Below are 24,196 nucleotides of genomic sequence, written 5' to 3'. Positions count from 1 at the left end.
CTGCACCAAGCAGAGGACTGGACTGGCTGATCTGAGAGTCCCTTTCAGGCATTCAGGGTTTCTACTTTGGAAGAGAAGATATGTAAGATAGTGGGGTGGGGTATGATGGACAAAAAGGGAAAAGGCCTGTGGGCAAGTTGGCTTCCTATTCCAACTTTGAGAAGTTAGGTCAAAGGCATCATTCTTTTTATTCTCTTTCATGTATTTTTCTTCCTGTTGTTGTCTTTGTTACTGAGTAATGAAGTGCAGCATACTGGCTTTGTTGGACTTGTGTTGGTTATTTGACAAGAAATCTTTCTGTAAACTAACTTATAAATCTGGGCAAAAATTCAAGTTACTTTTGATATATTTCTCCTCCCTTAACCAAGAGGTCTACAGCTGACAAAGGAAGGTGTACAGTGGGCAAAGAAACTCCCGCCAGCCCATTCTGAACAAGCTTCCGGTCCATACCTCCCACGGCTACTTTATTTACTGCAGCTGGCCAAAGTTTTATAGCCTGTTTCATGTATTAAAATTCAAATGTGGAAAACATTACCAGTGTCCTCCTTGATTTTCCCCCCCATTCAACTTCCTTTTCAGCATGGAATGTATCAAATGGTCAAAGGCTAACTTAAGACTGACTCTACTCAAAAACTATTTCCTTTGTTCTTGTGTTTTTACTTCAAAATTCAGAGCAGTTTTCCATAAAGAAAATAGCAGCCCTGATGCTTTCTCACAAGTTACAGTTTCAGACAGGGAATAACGCTGTGAATTACTAAGAACTTCATTTTCCTCCATTAGGAGAAAGAAAGAGTGGCATTTGTAAAGCAGCTTTGGTGGTGTTTAGGGAGGGGAGGGGCAATTTCCAACATCTCCTTTTGGTCCTGAGGTTTCCATATTAAGGTGTACATTTGCCTTGGGTTCATTTATTATTTTATGAATTTCATATAAGCAGAAAACACCTTCAACAGCAATAAAGCTTCATGCTTTATTTGTGGTATCAACATTCAATAACCAAAGCAAACAAATGTCTCAAAAGCTGCCAATAGGTCTCAAATACCTGTTCTGTTTTTGCAGGAAGTCAAATTCATCAGTCATATATTTCCATGAATGCGATATATGCAGAGCAGACTTTTCTAAGGTTCCCCTCCCCCTCCCCGGCCTTTCTTCAGCTACATCTGGCATATAAGTACATAAGGGAAGTATATATTTATGGAACAACTCTCTCTGAAGTGATGCCCTGGGTGCATGTTGCATCAGTTTAACATATGCAAAGCAAAGCAAAAAAAAAAAAAGTTACCAAAGGGAGGGAGGGAGGGACAGAGAATGCGAGAGCAAGACCCCCTCCTTTTCGTCCTTGATTGAGAGCAGATATACAAGAATAATTGCAAGTCACAGATCTGGCTTTTAATAGAGCCAGATTTCTACATTAAAGGCAGTATTATTTAAATATGATATGATGTATGTGGCAGGATTCCCCCAAAGCTTAAAATTATACATATCCAAGGGCACTGAATATGTCTCCTGATAGATTACAGGTAAGGAAGGGTACATTGCAATCCAAACATTGGTGAACAGTCAGCAACCGGTAAAAAGGAACAGAATCTGTACCCAATACATGGCCCAATTCATGGGTGGGGTGGAGGGAGATGAAATGGGGATCCTGCAAAAGTACCTTTCTCAATGGTGAACCTCAGACTAGAGGCAAACTATTTTCAGAATGCACTTATGCTGTCTATGAACATCAGTGGTCCCCCTTTATCTTTTAATAATGCAGTGCTAGAGAAAAAAGCGCTTAACTTTCAGAGATGATCTCCAAAGACTTTCTTCACTGAACTGTTCCTTTCTTCCCATTTTTAATAACAAACAAGTATAGTAGTTATTCATGGGGACGCGGTGGCGCTGTGGGTTAAACCGCTGAGCTGCCGATTGGAAGGTCGGCGGTTCGAAACCGCGCGGCGGGGTGAGCTCCCGTTGTTAATCCCAGCTCCTGCCAACCTAGCAGTTCGAAAACATGCAAATGTGAGTAGATCAATAGGTACCGCTTCGGCGGGAAGGTAACGGCGTTCCAAGTCGTCATGCTGGCCACATGACCCGGAAGTGTCTACGGACAACGCCGGCTCCAAGGCTTAGAAACGGAGATGAGCACCGCCCCCTAGAGTCGGATTCGACTGGACTTTACGTCAAGGGAAACCTTTACCTTTACTATAGTAGTTATTATGTAGTAATAATGGCCACAAATTCCATGCTTTTCATCCTGATATGAATTAGGAGACCAACTACATCACTAACCCTGACTTGGAACTATTATACCTGGACAACCAGGGCCGCAATGGGGGGGGGGGCAAGCGGGGCATGTGCCCCCGGCGCCGCACTGGAAGGGCGCCAAAATGAGTGCTGGGGGGTGTCAAAATGGGCGCAGAATCCATGTTTGCCCCAGGTGACACCGACCCTAGTTGCAGGCCTGTGGACAAGTGAGCATTTGGGCCATGAAAGCTCATGTTGGAATAATCAGTACAGAATGCTAAGTGCATTATTTGCTTGCCCAGTTGTTTCCACGCTACAGTTTCTTGATGTATTCAGTCTGTCCCTTAGCTGTGCTAAATGCTTAGAGGGTATTCCATGAGTCTGTATGCTGTGTGTGGGTAATCAGGATCTGAATTTCTGGTCACAGCGATATATCAAATTGGTCCCTATTGCAAGATCTTCTGAGTTGTTCCCTATTTTTGATAATACTTGTTCAGAATTCCCCAGCCCACATATCCAGTGAAACTGAACAGGTGCAAACTGTCTGTGACTAAACAGAGATTTAGGTAACAATAAGAATGTAAATGGCTCCATTACATGTTTTATATTCTCTCAGACCTGTAGATTTCTACAGTGCTGCTTACATGAGTTTTGTTATTTATCTGAGAAATACAAAAAAGAGAAATGAATCCAACAAGATATCCACAGAATGCCCGGTGAATTGGATAATTATTGACTGGAACTATCAGCAAGACAGTATCTTTAGCATACAAAAACAGACGAAATGGTCTAAAGGTGGCCAAATTTAGATCAAAAACATACATTCCCGAAACCTGTAATGATTGTGAGTGATTAGATACAATTTCAGACAGGTGCCATGAGGAAGCACATCGATATAATTCATCCTGCTTTTTAAAGGATTCTACGATTTTCCTTATTAAATTATTCTATTCCTTAATAGGGCACCTAGTGATCCCACAGACCTTGTTACCTGCCATTTTTATTTTTCTTCTATGAAATAAAAGAGTTTTTGTTTCTACAGCTCCAAATTATAAATACCCAATAATTATTTTTACAGCTTGTCCAGTTGGACTATAAATGGAAAAAGGTTCTTTCAATCTGGATATGATGAAACCTAGCAATTCTCTTTTGATATTTCTGCTAAATCTACCTGATCACATCTACCTGTCCCATCAGGTCCAGCAGGAGGGGTATGTTGTGGGTCCCATCTGCTAAAGAATTCCATCTGACCCAGACAATGTGCCTTTTCTGTTGCGGCTCTTACCCTCCGGAACATCATCCCCCCCAAGGTGAGGTTAGCCCCATCCCTGTTAGCCTTTTGGAAGGCCCTGAAAATGTGGTTCTTCTAGCAACCTTGGGGATCCGATGGGGATCCTGCGCGATGGATGTTCTTCTCCTGCAATCTCACTTTAAATTATTTAAAGTGGTTTAACAGTGGCGGCATTGTTTTAAACGTTGGTTGTACACCGCCCAGAGTCATGTTCAGTGAGATGGGCAGCATATATATTTATTAAACAAAGAAACAAACAAATAAAAATTTTCTTGTAATTACATTAGTGTCAAAAGTGCCCCAGCAGTTATTCATAGCAAATTTGTCTGGGTTGTTGAGTATAAAAATGACCATTCAAGCACATGATAGTTTCATAGATGTCTGACTGCTGATTTTGTATTAGTATCGTAAAATAATTAATGGATTAATGTTTGTATTCCAGCCTTTCATTGAGAAAAGTATCAGGGTGATACCTATATAGAAGCCTGCCCTCATTTCTTATTTCTAGATGTGTTGGGACTTTAAATTCCAGAATTCCTACCCAGCATGACCAACAGAACTACAGAATCATAAAAACATACTCTTTTATGTCACAAAGTATCTTTTTTTCTTTGTTTCAATAAACATCCAAACAGATGCTGCTTAAACAAACTGTGGATATTAATATACCCTTCTTTATTACCTTACATTGTGATTAAAAGCCTTAGTTTTAATCTAGTTCTAGTTTTAACCTAGTTCTAGTAACTGCTCAGCAATAAACCCTTTGGATTGTTTTTAGAGAAGCTAAAATCCCTCATCCTCAGATCCTCAGGCAATAATTAGTAACAACAACAACAACAACAACATCCCACTCTAGAGAGATATTAAAAAGGTTATGTCAGAAATCTTGATCACTCTAAAATTTTTTTGTTATTTGATTTTCTTTAAATACATACATACATACATACCATGGAATGTCTCAATCAAATGAGAATTGTCGGAATAATTTTTTTAGCTGAAATTTGCCAGGTATTTATTGTCCAAATAAAATAGGCAGGTTATTTCAGTAACCCAAACTTGAAGAAGTAATGTTGAAGTGGAAGCTGATTTATACATATACTACAGATACATGGACTATATTGAATTACCTATTTTTTTAAGATTACCTATCCTGTCTGATTCATAACACCATGAAGGATATTTGCAATAATGCATGTTAGCTGAATTCAAACACAGTACGACAGTTCTAAAATTGAAAAGGTAAAATACATAATTAGCATTATATAGCCTGTTACTCCAAATCAAAACACAACAAGCATATACCAGCTTTGTAGCCCACCGTCACAATCCAATTATTCTAAATCAAGAAACGTAGATGGCATTAGGAGACTGAGTGAAGGAAGCAAGAATGGAGAAGAGAGAATTTAGGTTTCTTAAACATTCTGCTCTGTATTAATACATTGAAAGTTTAGATATTACCCCAAACCACACAGAAATGGCTTTTCTGTGAGCAGCTGCTATACAACTGGGGTCATGTTCAAATGCTCTGGCATACTTGGGATAAATGGCAATGTAGTCAGTGGAATTTCTTGAGAAGGGAGAACAAAGCATGAATGAAAAGCAATGGGATCATCACCAAGGGTAAGGAAGAACAAGGCCTTAGTCCTACAGACTAGATCAGGGTTTCTCAACCAGGGTTTCACGAGAGGTCACTAGAGGTTCCCTGGGAAATCGCGATTTATTTTAAAAATATTTCAAATTCTGGCAACTTCACATTAAAGAGGTAAGTTCCATTCTTTATTTTTAGTTTAAGACCATTATTAATGCCTATATACAGGCCTACGCATGAAATGAAGATCATAATTTTGTAACTTCTGGCCTATATTTAAGCCTGAATATACAGGAGTTCCCCGTGGCCTGAAAAATATTTCAAGGGTTCCTCCGGGGTCAAAAAGTTGAGAAAGGCCGGACTAGAGATTCTCTGATTTAGACATTATTTTAACATGTAGGAACAGAACCTGTTCCAGTTTTGTGCAAAGAGAACCAATGTTAACCAGCTCACTAGGGTTATATCTGTGGTTGAGATTCTTGTTTCCAAAAGGCACAATCGATAATGTGCAGAAAATGTATGCTTTAGAAGGCAGTTGCTCCAAAAACAGAAAGTAACATTTTAAAATTAACTTCAGTGGTATTAATAGACAAGGCTGGTACAACACATTTAACTGTAATAGTGCTCATAGATGAGACAGTGGGAACTAAACCCTCATATTGCTACAAATGTATTCATTTATTTGTTAGATTTATACCCTATCTTTTCTCCAGGAGCTCAGGGCAGCAAGCATAACATTCTCTCCTCCTCCAACTTTTTCCCACTGACCTTGGGGTAGATTGGGCTGAGAGAGAGTGATGAGCCGAAAGTCATCCAGTGAACTTACATGGCTGGGTGTAGACTTGAATATGAGCTTCAGAAGTTCTAGTCTAACACCTTAATCCAGTGTTTCTCAGCCTTAAGATGTGTGGACTTCAACTTGGTGGCTGGGGAATTCTGGGAGTTGAAGTGCACACATCTTAGAGATGCCAAGGTTGAGAAACACTGCATTAATCACTACAACACATGTCCAATCAACAAGATGGGAAGTCCCCCTCTCATCTTGAATGGATAGGGACTAAGCTCCTATCAAATGACATACTTTCCCCCCCCTCTTTGCTGGCTTTGGATGATAGGTTAATTCTAGAAACACACCTAAGGGTATTCTTTTGCATTTTCCCCCAGGTTGCATTCACACTAGCCATAGAAAGAAGCCAAATATTTTAGCTAAAAATATGTCAGAAATAGATTTTAGGAAGGACTGATGCAACAGATTAGAAGCTTCTTGCTAAGCGGATACTTTAAAAGCATGGGCTGAACATATTTCAACCATGCTAGATTCTATAATTTAAAAAAAAAAACTATACATAAGAAATCAAGAGATGCATTTTAACATATATTGTGGATGTGTAATTATTGCTTATGGAATAGAATTATTAAAAGTAGCTTACTTTGCCATAAGTACTACACTGCCTTTCTTCTGCAACACTAAACTGTACTGGAATTAAAAGCTTGGTAAAAAAATAGTTTAAAAATCCTAATTATGCCATTATTAACATTATTTTTTAAGAAGAAATCTGTAGTGTTGAATCTTTATAGCTTACCATTAGTGAATGTCTATTGGCTGAAAGAAGGCCTGTCCCGTATCCTGATCCGAGGCCTCCCATTGCTCCATTATGAGAAGGGCCTATTAAGCCATGGAGGTCACCATGACTACCAGGCATGGCAGTTGAAGGCCCCACTGCATGGTTCCGGAGAACATGAATAGCATCATCCAGTCTTTCCAAGCGGTCTTCAATCCGGCTTTGCTGATAGTTTATGAAAAAACAAATCAAGAGAGCATCAGAAAATGTAACAGGCTGTTTCCTGTTTGAGCAGAACTCACATAAATTATGAATCATACATTTTGCACTGCTACTGCTAGTGCTTCTGACACTAGGTGTCAGGCAGTTGAAGGGGAGGACAGTTGCTTATAGATGGGTTGTTTCTGAATCTGTTTCAGCTTTATTAACATAGTTTTGCTTATTTTTTGCTTGCTCACTAAAATACAGTATATGAAACAATTGACACCCAAAACTAGCTTGCTAGGACACTATAAAAGTTCTGTTTTCATTTTCATGGGCAAAACAGGTTCATTGACTCCTCATAAATGTAACATCTACAGCACATTTGTTGCCCCAGGCTCCTGAAATATTTTGCATCAGAAATATTAAGTTGCCATGACATTTTAAATTATTTCAATATACTAACTTCCTATTCAAGGCTTATTTACTCCTCAGTGTTTTAACTGGAGCTAAGTGAAAATTAACAGGTGATGTGCTATGACCAATAGTAGGCTGCATTAGGACATATTATTCCTGCAATCAAAAGGAAGAGTGAGAAAGAATACAATCTCTTAGGGCATAATTCATTTACAGCACAAACATCTAAACAGGTTTCAGAACATCAGAACAATTTAAATAGGCTTATTTCCACCACAGATCTTAAGAGTTATACAGCTACATATACATAAAGCCCCCCAGGAATTTCAGGTGATGAGCTGTGTAATCTTTGTCTACAATACAAAGAAACCCTCACAAGTTTTTTAAGAAACACTCCCTTGATACCACCAATTTTCTGATTATTTAAAGTGCAAAGAATTATGGTGGGCATTTTTTTTAAGGAAAGACTTAAGATGATAAAATAAGGTATAGCAATGTGTCCTCTGGTTATATTCTGCCAAAATTCTTTATACAGTTCCTAAGAACTGTTTCTGAAGTGGCTACATCATTCTTACTGAAACCACATGGAAAAAAAGACGGGTGTCAACATACTTATTTAAAATATTATGAAATGCTCAGTGGAAAAACACTACTTAATATTCACTTAATGGAAATGATGATGTTCACATCCCATTCTGAATGAGGCTTCTATATTAGGATCATTGTACAACTGAAGCTTCTGATCTTCCCTTAGCTTCAGAAATATTTTGCCACATAGTATTGTGGGCATTTGTGGAAATTTATTCTTTGAGGAAGTTGAATCCAAGGCATCTTTTCTCATGACACTAGCTGAGTGATTCTTTGCACAGTGGCTCTCATTAAAGGCATTATTCATTTCATCTGGCCAGGCTTTGATTGTTTATAGTCCTACTACAAGCCATATGGGGAAGAGGCCAATAACAAGCTACTGTCATTAACCTGGGGGCATAGGGGTTCTCGCTTCCTCTTTCCATGACTTCATTCTGGAACCCAACATTCAAACTGAAATTAAAATTGTAATTAAGCCCACAGGCTCTAAAAGGCAGACTTGTCAGTTTTGATGGCCATGTATACTTGAAGGATACCAATACAAGGGGAACCTCTTGCCAGAAATATTACCATCGTTACTGGCTCTCATACTGATGTTTTGCAAATATCACTTGGTAGCAGAATATAGTTTACGTAGACTGATATAGTTCAGTGAAGCAAAGATGCTATTCATAACTTCAGTACATCCTCCCATCTACCTTAATTCTGAAAGATTTTAATCATGTTACACTGCATCCACATTACCCACGTATGCAATGCACTGAAATTAATAAAGTAAACATTAAGAAAAGCTTATTATGGTTTCTTTTTTTCCATACAAAGATTAAGGCTTGATTATCTTTTCACATTTCCATATACACCTCTTTTTCAATATACTATCTTTACGTTCCCTGATTAGATCACTCCTTGATTTTTCTTTTTAAACAAGCTAAGTCCTATCTTCTTCTTGTTCTTCTTTCACATATATAGATTCTAAACTTACACAGCTAATCCTAGACTTCATGCCACATTTCCTTGTATGATATTTTACTACATAATGGTTGTTGATATAGTTTATAAAAAAGAGTAGATAAAAATCTGTGGTGGTTTATGGATGGGTCTCCTATTTGGAAATGATCAGGAAAAGGATGCACTAACCAGTGTTGTGCTCTGTTAGAAAAATGGATAGGAAAAAGAAGTAGACAGCAATAAAATATTAACAGGTAGGAGGTCACCAGTGAAAAACATACCAAAGAATGTAAGGGACCTTCATAATTGGGAGATGATGATGCTTGCCCTCCATTTCTAGACCAAACAGCTGTTCCTGCTAATAGTAAAATGGGAGTTACCATTGGAACTATGCAAACAAAATGTATTTTCAAAGATACTGAATAATATCGTAGATATGTACATGCAATTTCCCAACAGTCATATTAAGCAAAGTCTCTTGTCCAGGACTTTGAAAACAAACTTTTATTATGCAGCAACACCCAGAAGCCACATCATGTCTCCAAACTGCATGCCAGCATAGAAGATTTCATCTATTTAGCAGTTGTGCATCAGAAAGCAAGTTGTCACAAGTGGAAATTCATGTAGCTGTTTTTAAAAATACTAAGAGAACTGTAGGGCAATGCCACTAGCCTAGCCATGGCAGAAGGCATTATCAATACCTTTCATTTATTATTATAAATGAAAAATCTAATCTACAGCAGGTTAGTTGGTTGCTCTACTGGTCTGTGTACAGTGTGCTGTTCTGTGCATTTAATTCTATTTAATACATTAGCTGAAACATTGTGCCTATATTGTTTCTAAAAATGTAAGCTCTAAATTCTTAGAACTGATAGAGGCTTCTTTCTTTTCTGTTTTATTTACTCTTTTCAATCAGCTGTCATCATTTTTACTGCTTTTAAAAATAATGAAATATGAGAGTCAACAGTGTAATATATTGGTTTTCTAAGAAAATCTCACTGAGTACTCTAGGATCAGGTGGAATTTTGGAAACTCTCTCCTTGCAGAATGTGTTTATGAAGTATAGTAATTTCAATATTGGAAAAGATATTTCCATGTATGATACAAATAATTCACAAATTCTGAGTAGCTATGGAGAAAGAAGCCTTTTTCCCAGCCCATCTATGGCACATCTGTTTTTTGCATCAGACTTCCTTAACTTGGTGTCCTGCAGTTGACCACAATTCCCAGCATCCCAGCCAGTCGACAGCCACACAACCATACAACGTTGTTGTAATACATCGGAATTCCTGGTTGGGCAAGGTTAACATACATGAAAGCAAAATACCAATTTTCAAATCTAAAACAAGGGATTAATCACACAGAAGTCCTTTTTAGATCTTAACTGAAAGTTTATCAGTCTGGGATAATAATAAAAATAATATCATTTTTGGAAATGGGCAGAAGGATTCATATCAATCTCTGCTGTCAAGGTATTATTGTTGACATTAGATATGTTTTATGGAATAACTATGTAAGTTAGATGGCCGTAGGACATTTTTCTTTTCTTCTCCATTGCATTTATTTATATGGCATGTGCACGCACACATACAAGCACGCACACACACAATCAGGCCCTCAGCCACATAAACTTTGCTGCATGAAAGTGAAATGCTTTCCAGACACAAGACAGACTATTCTGTCTTGAAATTCAATTGGTATTCCTTTTGCTGATAAGATAAAAACTGATAGTAACTCCCCTCTTCCTGCCTGTCTGAACTGCAGGAAGTAAGGCTGTGAGTTTGCTAGATTGAAAAAATGTAGTATACATGACGTTATGGCTGTCTGCTAAACCCCTAATGTCTTGCTTACTCATGAATTAAATATTCAACCTTGGCATTTATTCTCCAGTGCCATGTGGGAATGTTTTGCTTCTGCCATGAAATCTCCCTTGGAACAAGATGGACCACAATATAGGAAGAACTTAATAATGGAAAAGGAGACCTTGCATTACAAATAGTGACACTTCCCTTCTAGCAATTCACTTTTCCCCCAAAAGAAGAGTTTGGATGGAGGATTAGATTCAGGCTTAGTTATATTCAGAGTAAACCAATTAAAATTAATTGGTTGTGACAAACTGACAAATGTATTGACTAATTTTAGATCCAACCCAATATATTTTATATTCTATTTCCTTCAACTTCTGTGTGAACGTAAGCCCAGTAATAGTAATACTTGTCTATTATTATTGTTCATTTGCATGTTAAATTCTTCGTTATGCATGGCCTAAATAATCTATTCTGTAGTGTCCATGTGATAAACTCATGAATTCAGAAAACAAAACAAACGGCCTAGAACGTTGGGATGTTCAGAAACCAAGCTGAATCTTCAGCATCAGGGCGGTTTACTATGCAGCTCAGCCTTGGGTTATAAAACATAACTGAGTGTGTTAGCTTGCTGCCTGGAACCAGCCTACACAGTTGTATAGTAGGGCAGAAGACTTTCCAAGCCCTTCCTAGAGGTCTTTGGCCATCTTCATGCTATACTTGTATTTTACTATTAAGTCATAAGTCTTCCCAAAATATTAAATTGGTGGCAGTTCTGAAATTATTTCTGGGACAACCGGACTTCCTTATCACGATCAAAAGCAGTATTCTAAAGATCCTCTTGCTATTTCACAAAATTAACTGTTCAGTAAAATATAATTTTAACCACAATACCTGAGAGAGAAGGGGGAGAACCAACAGGAGTTGAAGGATTTGATGAAAAGCTGTTGTTGGTATGATCTGGAGAGTAGATCTTTAAAAGATGATACAGAATTATTCTAAAGCCATTCAGAATGGATACAGAGAGAGGATTGGTGCTCCTCATTATGAAGGTAAATATAGATATATATCTTTCCTTATAATTATCACTCATAAAACAAAAAGAATGCTATGAAGAATCTGAAAGCAGCATGACAAAAAACATCATGAAGAAACAAGACAGTTGTGATGAAAGATAGCTCATGGGAGTTTTTTTACCCCTTATTTTTTAATCATCTTGTAGGTTCTGTATGTTGTACAATACTGAAAATGCATTTTGTGTATGCTTTACATACAGATGCAGGAAAAATCAGAAAATTACTCCAATTTAAGCTAAAAATCTTAAATTATTACAGGAATGGAAATTTGGAGAAGAAAATATTGAAATATAGCACAGTGAAAAATACTTATTACAGCATGCTCTACAAAATAGAGGGTAGAAGAATAGTCCTGACTGGTGTGCAGATCTGTATATATGGCTGAGTGGGTATATTGTAATTTTCAGGTAAGATCCCCGAGATATCACTCAATACCCTGAATAGATAAAACTTCTGTGACATGATTAGATATCATAAACATCATTAGACTCTTCTCTTGCCAAATTATCAAAGCAGACACATGCTGGGAACTCATATTGGCCACTATTTAAACTGAGCCTGTGAACTTTTCCTTGGGGTTCTGCATAGGCAATTAAATTAATTAACCCCTTGATCATCTCCCAGTTAATCAATGCCTCCAGGCACCAGTTAAAGTAGATTTTGTTCTGTATCCATTATATGGGAGTTGTGCTAATTTTTGTCTTTGTAGCATATGTTAGCTGGACATGGAAAACATCAATTCTCATGAGAACTCAGTGGAACCCACTCTGCCCAGAAAATACATTACAGTGAGCGTTCATTTAAAAGTCAGTGTAAGTTTTAATTCATAGAAATGCATTGTATACATACTTAATGGATTCTTACCAAATTTGAGATGGGAAATAAATAGAATGGGTGGCAATTGGAAGTGAGTGCTGACTTTTAAATATCAATCACTGCAGCAAAACAGATTGAGAGGCCCTTTGATCATTACCCTGACTTCTGGGAGTCTGCTGGTAAATATGTAGTGCCTAAGCAGATAGTATATCATTCAAATTACTGAAAGATGTGAACTGGGAATGACGACACAGTTTCTGATTCCAGATTTACCACCCCACGAGGAAGTGGTAATTCTGTGGAAAAGATTCATAGGCTTGGCCCCTGCCCACATGGGTGGATATATATCTATATCTATATCTATATCTCTATCTCTATCTCTCTAGATAGATAGATAGATAGATAGATAGATAGATAGATAGATAGATAGATAGATAGATAGATAGATAGATCTTTCCAAAGAACTATGCATAGAAAAGCAGGTTCCACAAAACTAGGGAATTGCCAAAAAGGCCTCTAAGGCTAGAAAGGAAAATCCAAAACTAAAAAACCACATCCCACCTCAGTGAGACTTACTCCCCTTTACTAATGTGAAAGACAGAGTTGAAGTAATTTTGTATTAAGATAGAGATAACTTTTGAACACAGCCCATCCAGTCCCTAAGATAAATTTATAGCAATTTGAACTTCAAGGACCTATCTATTCTGCCACATTAATTATGTTTATGGCTTTGTCCCAAAGAACTTCACAACCTAATTCTATGATGTAAAATAGGCATCTGAACCAGAAAGTTCAGCATCCTTACATGATCTAAACTTCCAGCATTCTTTGGATGAAAACACATAAGTGAAATTGGTTTAAATCTGGTTTAGGCTTCAAATGTGACAGGGAAAGCCCTACTCAGGATTGCTAGAACAGACCTGGCTATTGAATCATGTAACATAAGCTTTTTATGATTTCCAAGCGAATGGAAAACTGTAAAGCACAGACTGCAATTAAGAATTTATCCTGAATTATCCAGATTTTCCAGAGAGCTATATATACAACCTTAACACCGCTTTTATTCTAAATTATTTTAACTGGCAATGATAGATTCATATATATTTGGTTATTGATTCCAATCCAAGTTCATGCTATTCAAATCATCCAAAGCAAATACTTTCTTACAGATGCAAGTGCTTTCCCCAGCGCATCGCCTGTCTGTGAACTTCCTGCTGTTCCACTTCCTCTGTTTGCTGAAAAACAAACCCAAAAACAAAACAAAACAAAACAAAAAACACATGAAGACAAGAAAATAAATCTGTTTTCCATACCCATATCCATAATTCAACTGCATTTAATGGTGAGTTACACCAATCTTAATTAGCATTACTGTTATTAATTATGGTAGATTTCATACATCTGAAACATACCTCTTATATTTCACGTTCAAAGTATATTGTTTTTGTAGCAAGCTATTTTGATACAGTCTTCTCTCTGTTGTGAGTAAGATAGTGGGCCTTTGTACAGTATTTACTTAGTATTTTACAAGAATGGAACTGCAAGTAATCCTAGATGTTTTTATTTTGCCATTCACTTTTTCCTTGAATGATAGAACACAGGGATTTATTCAATTGCTTTCAAATGTATAGAAATGGGAGGCTGAAATCAACACAATTCTATATAGTGTCCACCTCAAAGTAAAGGCTTACTCACTGCTTCTACCCTATCTTTAATCATACTAAGGAAGCCAGACTGTCCTGTGTCAACCCTTCAAGTAGACAATGTCAGGAAACAAAGACTACATGAATTATTGGAACTATATTTTTAGAAGGTATAATATTAGACTCTGGAAAGCCTGACAGAGATTTTCTCTATCACCTCTTATACTAAAGAGAATCCAAGCAGGACAATCTTGAGTTTTTTTTCCTCATCCCCTCCCATCTATGTAGGCTAAGTTGATGTTTGCACAACAGTTTTTGAATTCCTTCTTCAAAGCCATCTCTATATCTGCTTAAAAACTTGGATCAAAATCCCCCAACAAGTCATTCTGAAAACTTGAAATAATCTCTCACTGGGAATATCTGACTTTACAGAGTTGCTGTTCTGTGGAAAAAATATGAGGAGGGAGCACTGCCTTGAGCTCCAGTACAAAAGATGGGATATAATCTAATAAATAAATAAATAAATAAACCCTACAGCCTGATTCATATAACATCCTAAGGGGACAGATGGGTTTGCATAAGATCATTCAAACCCTATTTGAATGATCCCAAAAGCCATTGTGATTCACACATAATGCCAATGCAGTGGAGTCAAGAAAACTACATGCACTTGTCTATGAAGTCATCAGGAACAGAGCTCATAACCAAAGACTTTACCTTTACGAACTAATGGTGTGATCTCAAGGCCTCTGTTCTGTCCAACTCAGGTAAACATCATACAGATCCATATAATGAAAAAGCTAAAAATTAATCCCACCCTTTTAAACGTTAAAAAAAAAAATCTGTACCAGAATGTTAAATGCAACTGTTTCATGAGGGTAAAATTCTAATGGTGATATTACAATAATTATAATCCCCCATATATCTGGCATAATGTCTAAATGATCATCTGCCTTCATGCATTTGTTTCTGGATGCTCTTTTTATAATTGTATGAAATCTTTTGTATACGCCAAGGTTACATAAAAATTGTCCTATACATGCACAATCTTCACTGGCAGGAAAACAATGGTCTTGCAATCTAGAGCTAGCTATATCAAACCAAAAAAATTAAAGAGTTCTTATAGTGCAGTTAATAAATGCATGATCTAGCTGTACACCAGACTCTAGCTTGAATGGAAGCAACAAGTAAATTCAGGAAATAGAAAACTTGGGCCAATTTGATATTTTCCTAAGATAAGATGTACTGACACAGCAGGATAAAATTCATGTCCCTCTTGTGCCATATGATAGTTTAGCACCCCACTGCACTGGAAGCTTAACACACTAGTAAAAAAATTAAGTGCAGTATTATGTGACTGTTCCAATAATAAAATCACAGTAAAACCAAGGTCTCAAGGGAAGGTGCACATCATGTTCCCACTAAAAAGCCACATACTGCTATGCATCTTGCAATTCAAAAATGTGATTTAAAGTGAGAGTAGAAAGTGGGATTAATACGTGAATGAGGAAGATCTTCTGGACTAATCTTTAGCATATACTACATTAAATCTTTCTTAGTAAGTGGCTGCTTAAATGCTCTGAATCTTTGAAAACACACAGAAAATACTTTGCATAGATTGAAGCATCTCTTTAAGTTAATATCTTCTGGTTTGTTGCTGTTTTTTACTGCCTTTGAGCCAGTGCTGATTCCTGGCGACTGCCTGGACAAGTCCCTCCATTTATCTTGGCAAGGTTTTTGGAAGTGGTTTGCCATTGCCTGCTTCCTAGGGCTAAGCGAGAGTGACTGGCCCAAGGTCATCCAGTTGGCTTCATGGCTAAGGCAGGACTGGAACTCATGGTCTCCTGATTTCTAGCCTGGTGCATTAACCCACTACACCAAACTGGCTCTCTTATAATATCTACTCAAGACAATTATCTTTTGCTTTGTCTACAGTTCTCTCTTAGGGTATCACCAGTTAATAATCATGGTCTGTTCAAGTTTCTGTCCTTTTCAGAGTGCAAGTAACTTTGAGACTGCAACCAAGTATGAAATTTAATAATACAAGTTTACTTTCTTAGACAGGAAATCAGACTAGGCAAATAAATGGGTCTGGATTATTCACAGATAAAATTCTAATTCTATACTTTCGTTGACTAGAGCTTTTAGTCAGTACAGCATGAACTCCAACCAAATAACCTTTTTAATTTGTGACATCTGTGACTACACGAAAAGGAAAATTTTATTCTGTAATATCAGATGAGTCCCACAAACTCTTTTCCCAGAAAGCTGATGAGGAGAAACTGAGAGGACTTGTGTTCTTTAATTTAGCAAGAAGCCTTCAACTTACCCATTATACTATCTGTTCCATTTGCAGGAGGTGTACAGGAAGAAGCACTGTAATGGGTTGTGCCACTGCGATGGAAAGTGGACATTGGAGGAAGACTGGAATTGATGTCTGCTGAGGAGTGTGATGGGTAGCTCTGTGGCACACAGCAGGGAAAGATAACATTTCAGTTAATAGGTGACTGCGTAACAGTTGGTTCTGCAGGGTTGCTGGCTGGTTTTCCATTTCTTTGTACAGTGAACCACTATTTCAAGGAGAGCTCTTACTGCTTGTAAACTACCTTGATCATCCACCTCGGATGTAAAGGTAGAATATAAAAAAAGCAATTCAGTGACAACTCTTGGAGGGACTTTTGGGGGGTGTACCCTTGTTTCACCATAAAATCTCTGATATCTAGCTGAAAGACCCACAAGTGTAAGATACAACATGACTTATACCAGAAGCCCAGCAGAACATAAGAACAGTGGATCAAGGAATAAAAGAAAACCCCACTGTAAGGCTGTAAAAATAGCTCACATTTATGTCAGTGAAGGCTGTTTTAAAGATTGTCACGTGAAGAAGCATCTTCAAAGAGAAAGGAAAAGAAAAGAAAAGAAAAGAAAGCATCTTCAAGACAGGGGACTGCTACAGGGGTTAGCTCTGCTTGCCCTCCTCCTCATTTTGCAATCAAGTTTTAAAGTCTCACACATATGGGAAAAGAGGAGATTTTATTTTTAAACAATGAAACGTATAGAGGTGTGTGTGTCTCTGTCTCTTGTCCATGGAAGGACACCAGACTTCTTCATTTTTAATTCTTCTTATGTTAGAAACAGTTTTCCTTTAAGCAATGGAATAAATAGGCCTTCTCTTCCAGCAGAGAAAAACAGGAGCATGTGAGAGAAAGTGGTTTAAATTTGGCAATAGTTTATCTTCTTTCTTTGTGGCACACAAAGACCAACATACACACTGCACTGATTTGTAGTCTTACCAAGCGGTCATGAGGATGAAGACTGCAATAGCTACTGGACTGTGGAATATGAGATGAATTGCCCAACATTCCTCCATATCCAGGCGGATTCATTCCACTAGATGAGTTCCATGGATCACTGCTATGATGGCCGTCTGTAAAATGTACAGAAGAAAACATGGTTTCTCTGGACACCTGGTTCCCTAACTCTGATGTTGTGTTTTCAGTAAATGTTAAAATCAACATTCTAATAGGGTTTGATGAACACCTTATGTGTTACTGTGTTGGATAGCAGTTTACAATAAAAGACAGCAATCACAAGTGGGAAACTGTGTTATCAACCTTCGCCTTGTAGGAGCCACACTAATCTTATATAACTACATGAGTGTGATTAAAAGAAAAAACTTTTCTAAACAGGAGTGCAAATGACATTTTTAAAATCACTACTAATTAGTCAGAGATCTTCTGTGCAATTTTTAAAATATTTTGTGCTATTTTTATCTGAAACCCACATAGTTGTGACCTATATTGTTATTAATCCTTGCTCGGTAAAACTGGAACTTAACATGTTTTTTTAAAAAAAGAAATTAAATAAGAGTCCAAGTATTAGAAACCAGATCTGGGGGTTTCATTTAATACATAAATACAAAAAAAAAATTGATCACAGTACTTCACTTTTTGGCCAACTACACATCCCAATGTCAGTATATTAAATACTTATGAATCAGAACAGAGATGTGATTTAGGGAGATGCACAGAAATTTTCCCTGCAGACAGAGATTTACCAACAAAAGCTAATTGGAAAAGACACACAGTTAAACTTAAAATACATCTGTCTCCAGAATTTTTAATTTCCCACCTTGCAGTTGCTGAACCCTTATTTTTTGAACCCAGAAGCTTGGTTTAGGGGAACAAATGAGAGATAGCTAAAGCTTCATTATGGTCATAGATCAACATACAAGGATCAATTAAACTACACTCATTATTTTACAATAAATTTTAGAATAAAATACATTACGAGCCATTTTAAGATCTGGCATAAACACAGCTATGTTCTTCCTGACCACAAATTGGAGCCTAGTCTCACAGATTAGCAAAGCAATCTGGAGTGTGATATCTGAGTTTTGTTTATTCAAAAAATATCCAATGTACTAGTCATCAGGGCATCCAAGACTATTCCCAATCAGAGGCAATATTATGGTAAGCTTATCCATATAAAAAGTATGATAAAGCAGGATGTGCTCCAGGTTTTCAATGATATAAGCCGCAAGGGTAGGTTTTAAGGCTGTAGGGGATGTTCCTGAATCTGCCTTCCAATATCCTTGAAGGAATTTAAATCAAGCAAGTGTAAACACTGTTTTAAAGTTGGAAGCATGGTTGCATATTATATTTGTGGGGCACATGTGAAGCTCTGTGTGGTTATTGGAATTTAGTAGTTTCTGCTTTACTGCAAACTTACTTGATCATAACCAAAATTCAAAGCAACAATGGAGAAATTTTTTTTGAAGCATCTTCTCTTTGATCTCCACTTTCAAGAAGACAGCAAACTGTCAACAAGCATTGAGGGAGTTAGGCCATACAGAAAGTAATCTTCAGCTTCAGTTGGAGGTATTAGCCCATGGCTAGTCTCTACCTTTAATAAACCCATTCCTATACAATGGGTTGTCAGGGACGCGGTGGCGCTGCGGCGGGGTGAGCTCCCGTTGCTCGTCCCAGCTTCTGCACACCAAGCAGTTCGAAAACATGCAAATGTGAGTAGATTAATTGGTACCGCTTCGGCGGGAAGGTAACGGCGTTCCGTGAGTCATGCTGGCCACATGACCCGGAAGTGTCTATGACAACGCTGGCTCCAAGGCTTTGAAACGGAGATGAGCACCGCCCCCTAGAGTCGGACACGACTGGACTTTACGTCGAGGGAAACCTTTACCTTTACCTATACAATGGGTTGCAATGGGGACACAGTGGGCAACGTGAAACAATTTTCTCAAAAATGTTGCCTGGATTGCTCGTAAGAGGCTAAGCATCTGAAATTTGAATCAGGAGCTGACCAACAAAAATTGTACCTGGGATGTAACAGACTCCTCTAGCACGGAAAAATGATGTGACATCTTTAAAGTACTTTTGTGCATTCTGCATAACGTAAGTGGTATGTGCTTGCCCACTGAGAGGCATCACTTCCAAAATGTGCATAAAGTGTCATACTTTTAGCACATTCTAATTTTTAAAGCTGAAATTCACTGAAATCCATGGTGTTTAAACTTGATCACCACCAACATCTTCCATCTTTCTTTTAAAAGTGTGCAGACTACGTTGCTGGTTCTGATTAAAGATCTGGGAAGGTTACTCATTCCAAGAATGACCAGTGAGATACACCTTGGCTAGCTTACAAAGATGATGTGAAGCAAGAGCTTCCCGTTGCTATTTGTTCTAATTACCTGGTATTCAGCAATGTGCTCTCTTTTCCTCTCTCTCTATTTTTAACATCAGAACAACACAATGAGTCTTTGGTTAGACTAAGAAACAGTGACTTGCCCAAGGCCACACCATGAGTTGGCTGATTAAATGAGGATCTAAATGGATTAATTTCAAATATTCTATCACTATAAAAGTTTTAACTCAATTCATTTAGCTATCATGGGTAACAGTTACTGATAGACAGATTAATTAATAAATAAGTTGATGTAATCACCAGTCAGGTACAATGGGAGGGAATCTGGAACATAATATTGTTCTTATTGTTGTTTTTAGTCCTCCCTCCCTTCCTTCTCATAAGATCATGCACATTTATTTAAGATTATGACATTAGTGCTTGTATCAATATCGATATCAATGTTAATGCTTAGAGTTTTGCAGTGATTTACAATTATTTCACAGATGATATAATAAGTTTAGTTTTATATATTCAATTAATTATTTAATCAATGAAATAATTTTGAATTTTGTGACCACTGTAAATTCTCTTTATTTACTGGTATTTTGTTTCACATCCACTATGTTTTTTTCTCATTTTCTTCTTTTTTTTGGTCTAATCATTTATTTCATTTTTAAAATATTTTAAAATGAATTTATAACAACAAAAATACTCCATGATTATCACATCCACCAGATTGCCATCATATGATCTTGTTTAAGGTATCTTAGACAATTTTAGGGAAGGATGAACTGGAAGATCGGCTATTAGGCCACTGTGCCATTTGGAGGATAAAATTCACTTAGGCATGGATGCTGGCTGGGCAGGTCCAATGGAGATAAAAGAGTCAATAACTTGCAAAATTATTGGAGACTGGATTGAGCCTATAACTCATAACGAAGTGGACAGGGTCCTCTTTGATATTAGTGCCACCAACTGCAGATTAAACCCCTAACTACTTGGTGAAATATACTAGGAAGGTGATGGAATAAGGGTGTGAGTGGTACTTAATCCATTTTGGGGAAAGGGTTAATGCCATATGTCTTAAAATAGATGCCCTCTCAAAAAGCCACTGCTTGACCCAGCTATTTTGCACAACTACCAGTCTATCTCTGATCTTCCTGTTTTGGAGAAAGTTGAGAAAATGATGGGGCTTCAGGTGCAGAGAGCCCTGAATAAAGGTGATCTGAATCCTCTTCAGTCAGGAGTCAGCCTCTGATATGGGAATGAGATTGCACTGGTTGCTGTTGTTGATGCCTTGTAATGAGACCATGATAAAGACAGTGTGACTCTCATGGTCCTGCCGGATCTCTCAGCTACCTTCAGTACTATTGATTGCTGTATCATCCTGGACTATCTGTAAGGGTTGGGGGTAAGGAAAACTGGGTTGCGCTGCAAGAAGCAAGGGCTGCTTAATGCTACTTTGGGGGTATATACAGAATCTCAAGAACTGCAAGAGAAATTTCCCACCCTCATTCACAGCACTTTCATTAAGGTGAAGTCTCTTTGAATTATCTGAAATTCTTCTTCCCAGATTTCTCGCCACCTGGGCTGAATTATTGTTTATATGACAAGCTGCTGTCTTTTGGTCATTTATGTCTACTCTCTCTTCCATCATGAAAGGTTGAATTTTTCTCCCAAGAAAGTGGAGCCAGGAGGTAGAATGAGGATGACATGATACTGTTTATGTTACTGATTATGAACTATTTTTGTTTATATTATATTTTGTATGTTTTAATTCTAAATACCGTAAGGAGGAATTGTAAGCTACTCAAAGTCAGGCTAACTACAGCAGCATAAAAGTCCATGTAATAAATAAATAAATGTGGGAGGCAATAGTTGTAAACAAAACTGTATACTTTAACAAAACAAAGCAGTGAAAGAAGCATAACTTTTAAAGAAGGTAGAACCCAAGGAGGAAATATGATGGGTTTTTGCAGGGTAAGTTCACTGAGAATAAATATTGTGTGAATAAGTCAGACAATACTGCTTATCTGTAAGGTCTTATGTTTTTTTCTTCTGCTTGTTTTGTTTAAAACAGATATCCTATCACATCTCTGCTATGGTAGTTTTCCTGTTTGCAGTAAGTTTTATTCATAGAGGAATATTCATTTTTTAAAAACCTGATATGAAGTCCTACAGTTTATTCTTCCACTTCTGGATTTTTCCATTTCTCTCGGCTGCATTTGCATGCCAAGCTAAGGAGAGAAACTATCAACACATTTTGTTGAAATGAATTCTAATTCATTAATATAGTTGGTTCTGAACTTACTTCCTGTCAAGTCCATTAGGTGACAATGATTGCTGTGAAAGATTGTGAAAACGTTATTCTCTAGGATGAAACATTATTTTCCAGAGCATTCTGATCTATCTTCCAGAGAGATGCAACAGAGAAGATAAGCAAAACACTTCTGAGAAATTAAAATATCTACAAAAATAGCCTTGCCTTACCTGATGTCCTACATCTGGTTAGGCCACAACTCTAATAATCTGGCCTCTTTGCTGTCTTTGTTTTTTTCCCAGGGGCCTCATTATTCTATTGATTCCTATCTTGATTTATTGTATTTTGATTTTAGTATATCAGTTTTCATATGTTGAATGAAAAAGCAGTATACGTATGTTTGTATAAACACACAATACACCATTCATGCATTACAAACTTAGATAATGAGTGACAACAGAGTCGGAAAAACCCAAAGGGGGAAAACACTGGAAAATGCCCCTGATTATACTTTGAGCTTTGTTATAACTGAGAAGAAAGATTAAAAGTGCAGAGTCATTGAAGAAAAATGGTCTGAAGGAAAATTTAAAGGAAGAGATAAAATCTGCACCAAATTTAAGTGACAAGAAGCCATTCCACAAGGAAGGGCAGGGAGAGCGGATGAGACAAATTAAAATCCTTGCAAATTTCCCCACCTGTTTCTTTCTAGCTGCATTGGTCTATAGCTCCCAGCATGGCCAATGGATATGTGGGAAAAGTTGGTTTGTGGGATTTTCATGGAGCTCAAGCATTATTAAACACAGCTGTGGAATATAAAGTTCCTTTTAATATCACTTTTTCCTCCATCAATGATTGGTTTACATGTATACTCTCATTTCTGAGATTATATTTAAGGTGAGGGGACCATTTCTCTCTATGTGTGACTGATTATTCCTTAGATTTTTCTGATCAGTGTGATTGTTCTACCAGTTGAATATTGTTTCAAACTATTTGAGCTACAGTGGTAATATGAAATACTTTGAAGTGAATGCAAAGAACTGAAAATGTTCATCAAATAAGCTGCTTTTATGCAAAATGTTTTTGGGTGTATCCAACATCAGGCTTTCAAGGTTGTAATTCAAACCACGCAGAAGGACATCAAGCCCCACTGAATACAATGGGACTTACAACACGCGTCAGATTGTTTTGCACATCTTGCTGAAAATACCTCTAGTCCAGTATCTCCACTGCAGAAAATTAAACTTCCTGTCTTATCATTATTTCCTGAGCACTATTATACTCCATTGCTGTTATTGGTTCCAAATACAGGATTTTTGTCATGAATATCTTCAGTTTAAAACCATCTATACTAGAGATACCATTTTAGATCTTAGAGCTGTAGGCTAACTCCTTAATTTCAAGCAGGAGGAAGAGGCACGGGTACATATTTTTCTCTATGCTTACCGCCTTTCCCAGTGAATGTGAGGATCTGGCAAGGGAGAGCTCCAGTTTTGCCCCAGGCGCCCAGCCATCTATTTCTGCATCAGATCACAAGCACATTCACTATGTAGGAGTCTGTGTGTGTGAATTCAAAGTGACACTAATACTATTATTTTGCCACCAAATATGTTCGCTTCCATAAACATTTGGAATGGCATCAAAGTAAGCAGTGTTGCATATTGTGAATTCATATTTGGCAGCAAAACTGACTGTACAAAATGTTTATTAGAAGATCCCTTTCAATCGGCAACATTTTTTGTGGTCCCGATCGTCCTTTGTCTGTCTGGCATGCTACTGCATAACCCCTAGCTTCCAAAGAGACATCAAGATGGCCTGAAACAGTCCATCTGCCGGGGGACTCTGTGAACAAAGAATTGAGCCCAGGTATTCAGTGTCCTGTCTGCTGACCCTCAAGGGCATGCATAAGAGAATCATCCTTGGTAGGATGGTAGGACGTGGCACTCCCATGGTAGGACACCATCCTACCTTGCATGAAGAAGGAACTAGGAAAAGTGCTGGCTGCTGGTTTTGAGGATGGATAGCTGGGCGAGTCCCGATTGTAGTCGGCAGTGCTTGCAGAAGGGGCATAAACCTATGGGGAGAGAGAGAGAGAACAAGACCAAGAAGTTAAATGCATTAATATCCTTCCAAGA

At 37.6% G+C, this 24,196-nt stretch overlaps 1 protein-coding gene across 11 annotated transcripts in view; it reads right to left on the bottom strand.

Moving 5' to 3' along the window:
* TCF4 (transcription factor 4) overlaps window positions 1–24,196 on the bottom strand; it is a 363,342-nt gene that overhangs the window by 25,277 nt on the left and 313,869 nt on the right. For 7 of the 11 annotated variants that reach the window (XM_063295805.1, XM_063295804.1, XM_063295799.1 and 4 more), the window contains 7 exons: window positions 24,030–24,135; window positions 17,455–17,588; window positions 16,491–16,623; window positions 13,686–13,753; window positions 11,521–11,599; window positions 9,103–9,179; window positions 6,689–6,892 (listed from right to left, as the gene is read on the bottom strand). In XM_063295805.1, coding sequence (XP_063151875.1) covers window positions 6,689–6,892; window positions 9,103–9,179; window positions 11,521–11,599; window positions 13,686–13,753; window positions 16,491–16,623; window positions 17,455–17,588; window positions 24,030–24,135 — 801 coding nt within the window. The remainder of the gene's footprint in view (window positions 1–6,688; window positions 6,893–9,102; window positions 9,180–11,520; window positions 11,600–13,685; window positions 13,754–16,490; window positions 16,624–17,454; window positions 17,589–24,029; window positions 24,136–24,196) is intronic. The other 4 variants (XM_063295800.1, XM_063295803.1, XM_063295810.1 and 1 more) reach the window with 1 other exon arrangement.

Source organism: Candoia aspera, chromosome 2 (genome assembly GCF_035149785.1).
Source record: "Candoia aspera isolate rCanAsp1 chromosome 2, rCanAsp1.hap2, whole genome shotgun sequence".
Taxonomy (NCBI): Eukaryota; Metazoa; Chordata; class Lepidosauria; order Squamata; family Boidae; genus Candoia; species Candoia aspera.
This window is presented reverse-complemented; position numbering and strand designations above follow the sequence as displayed.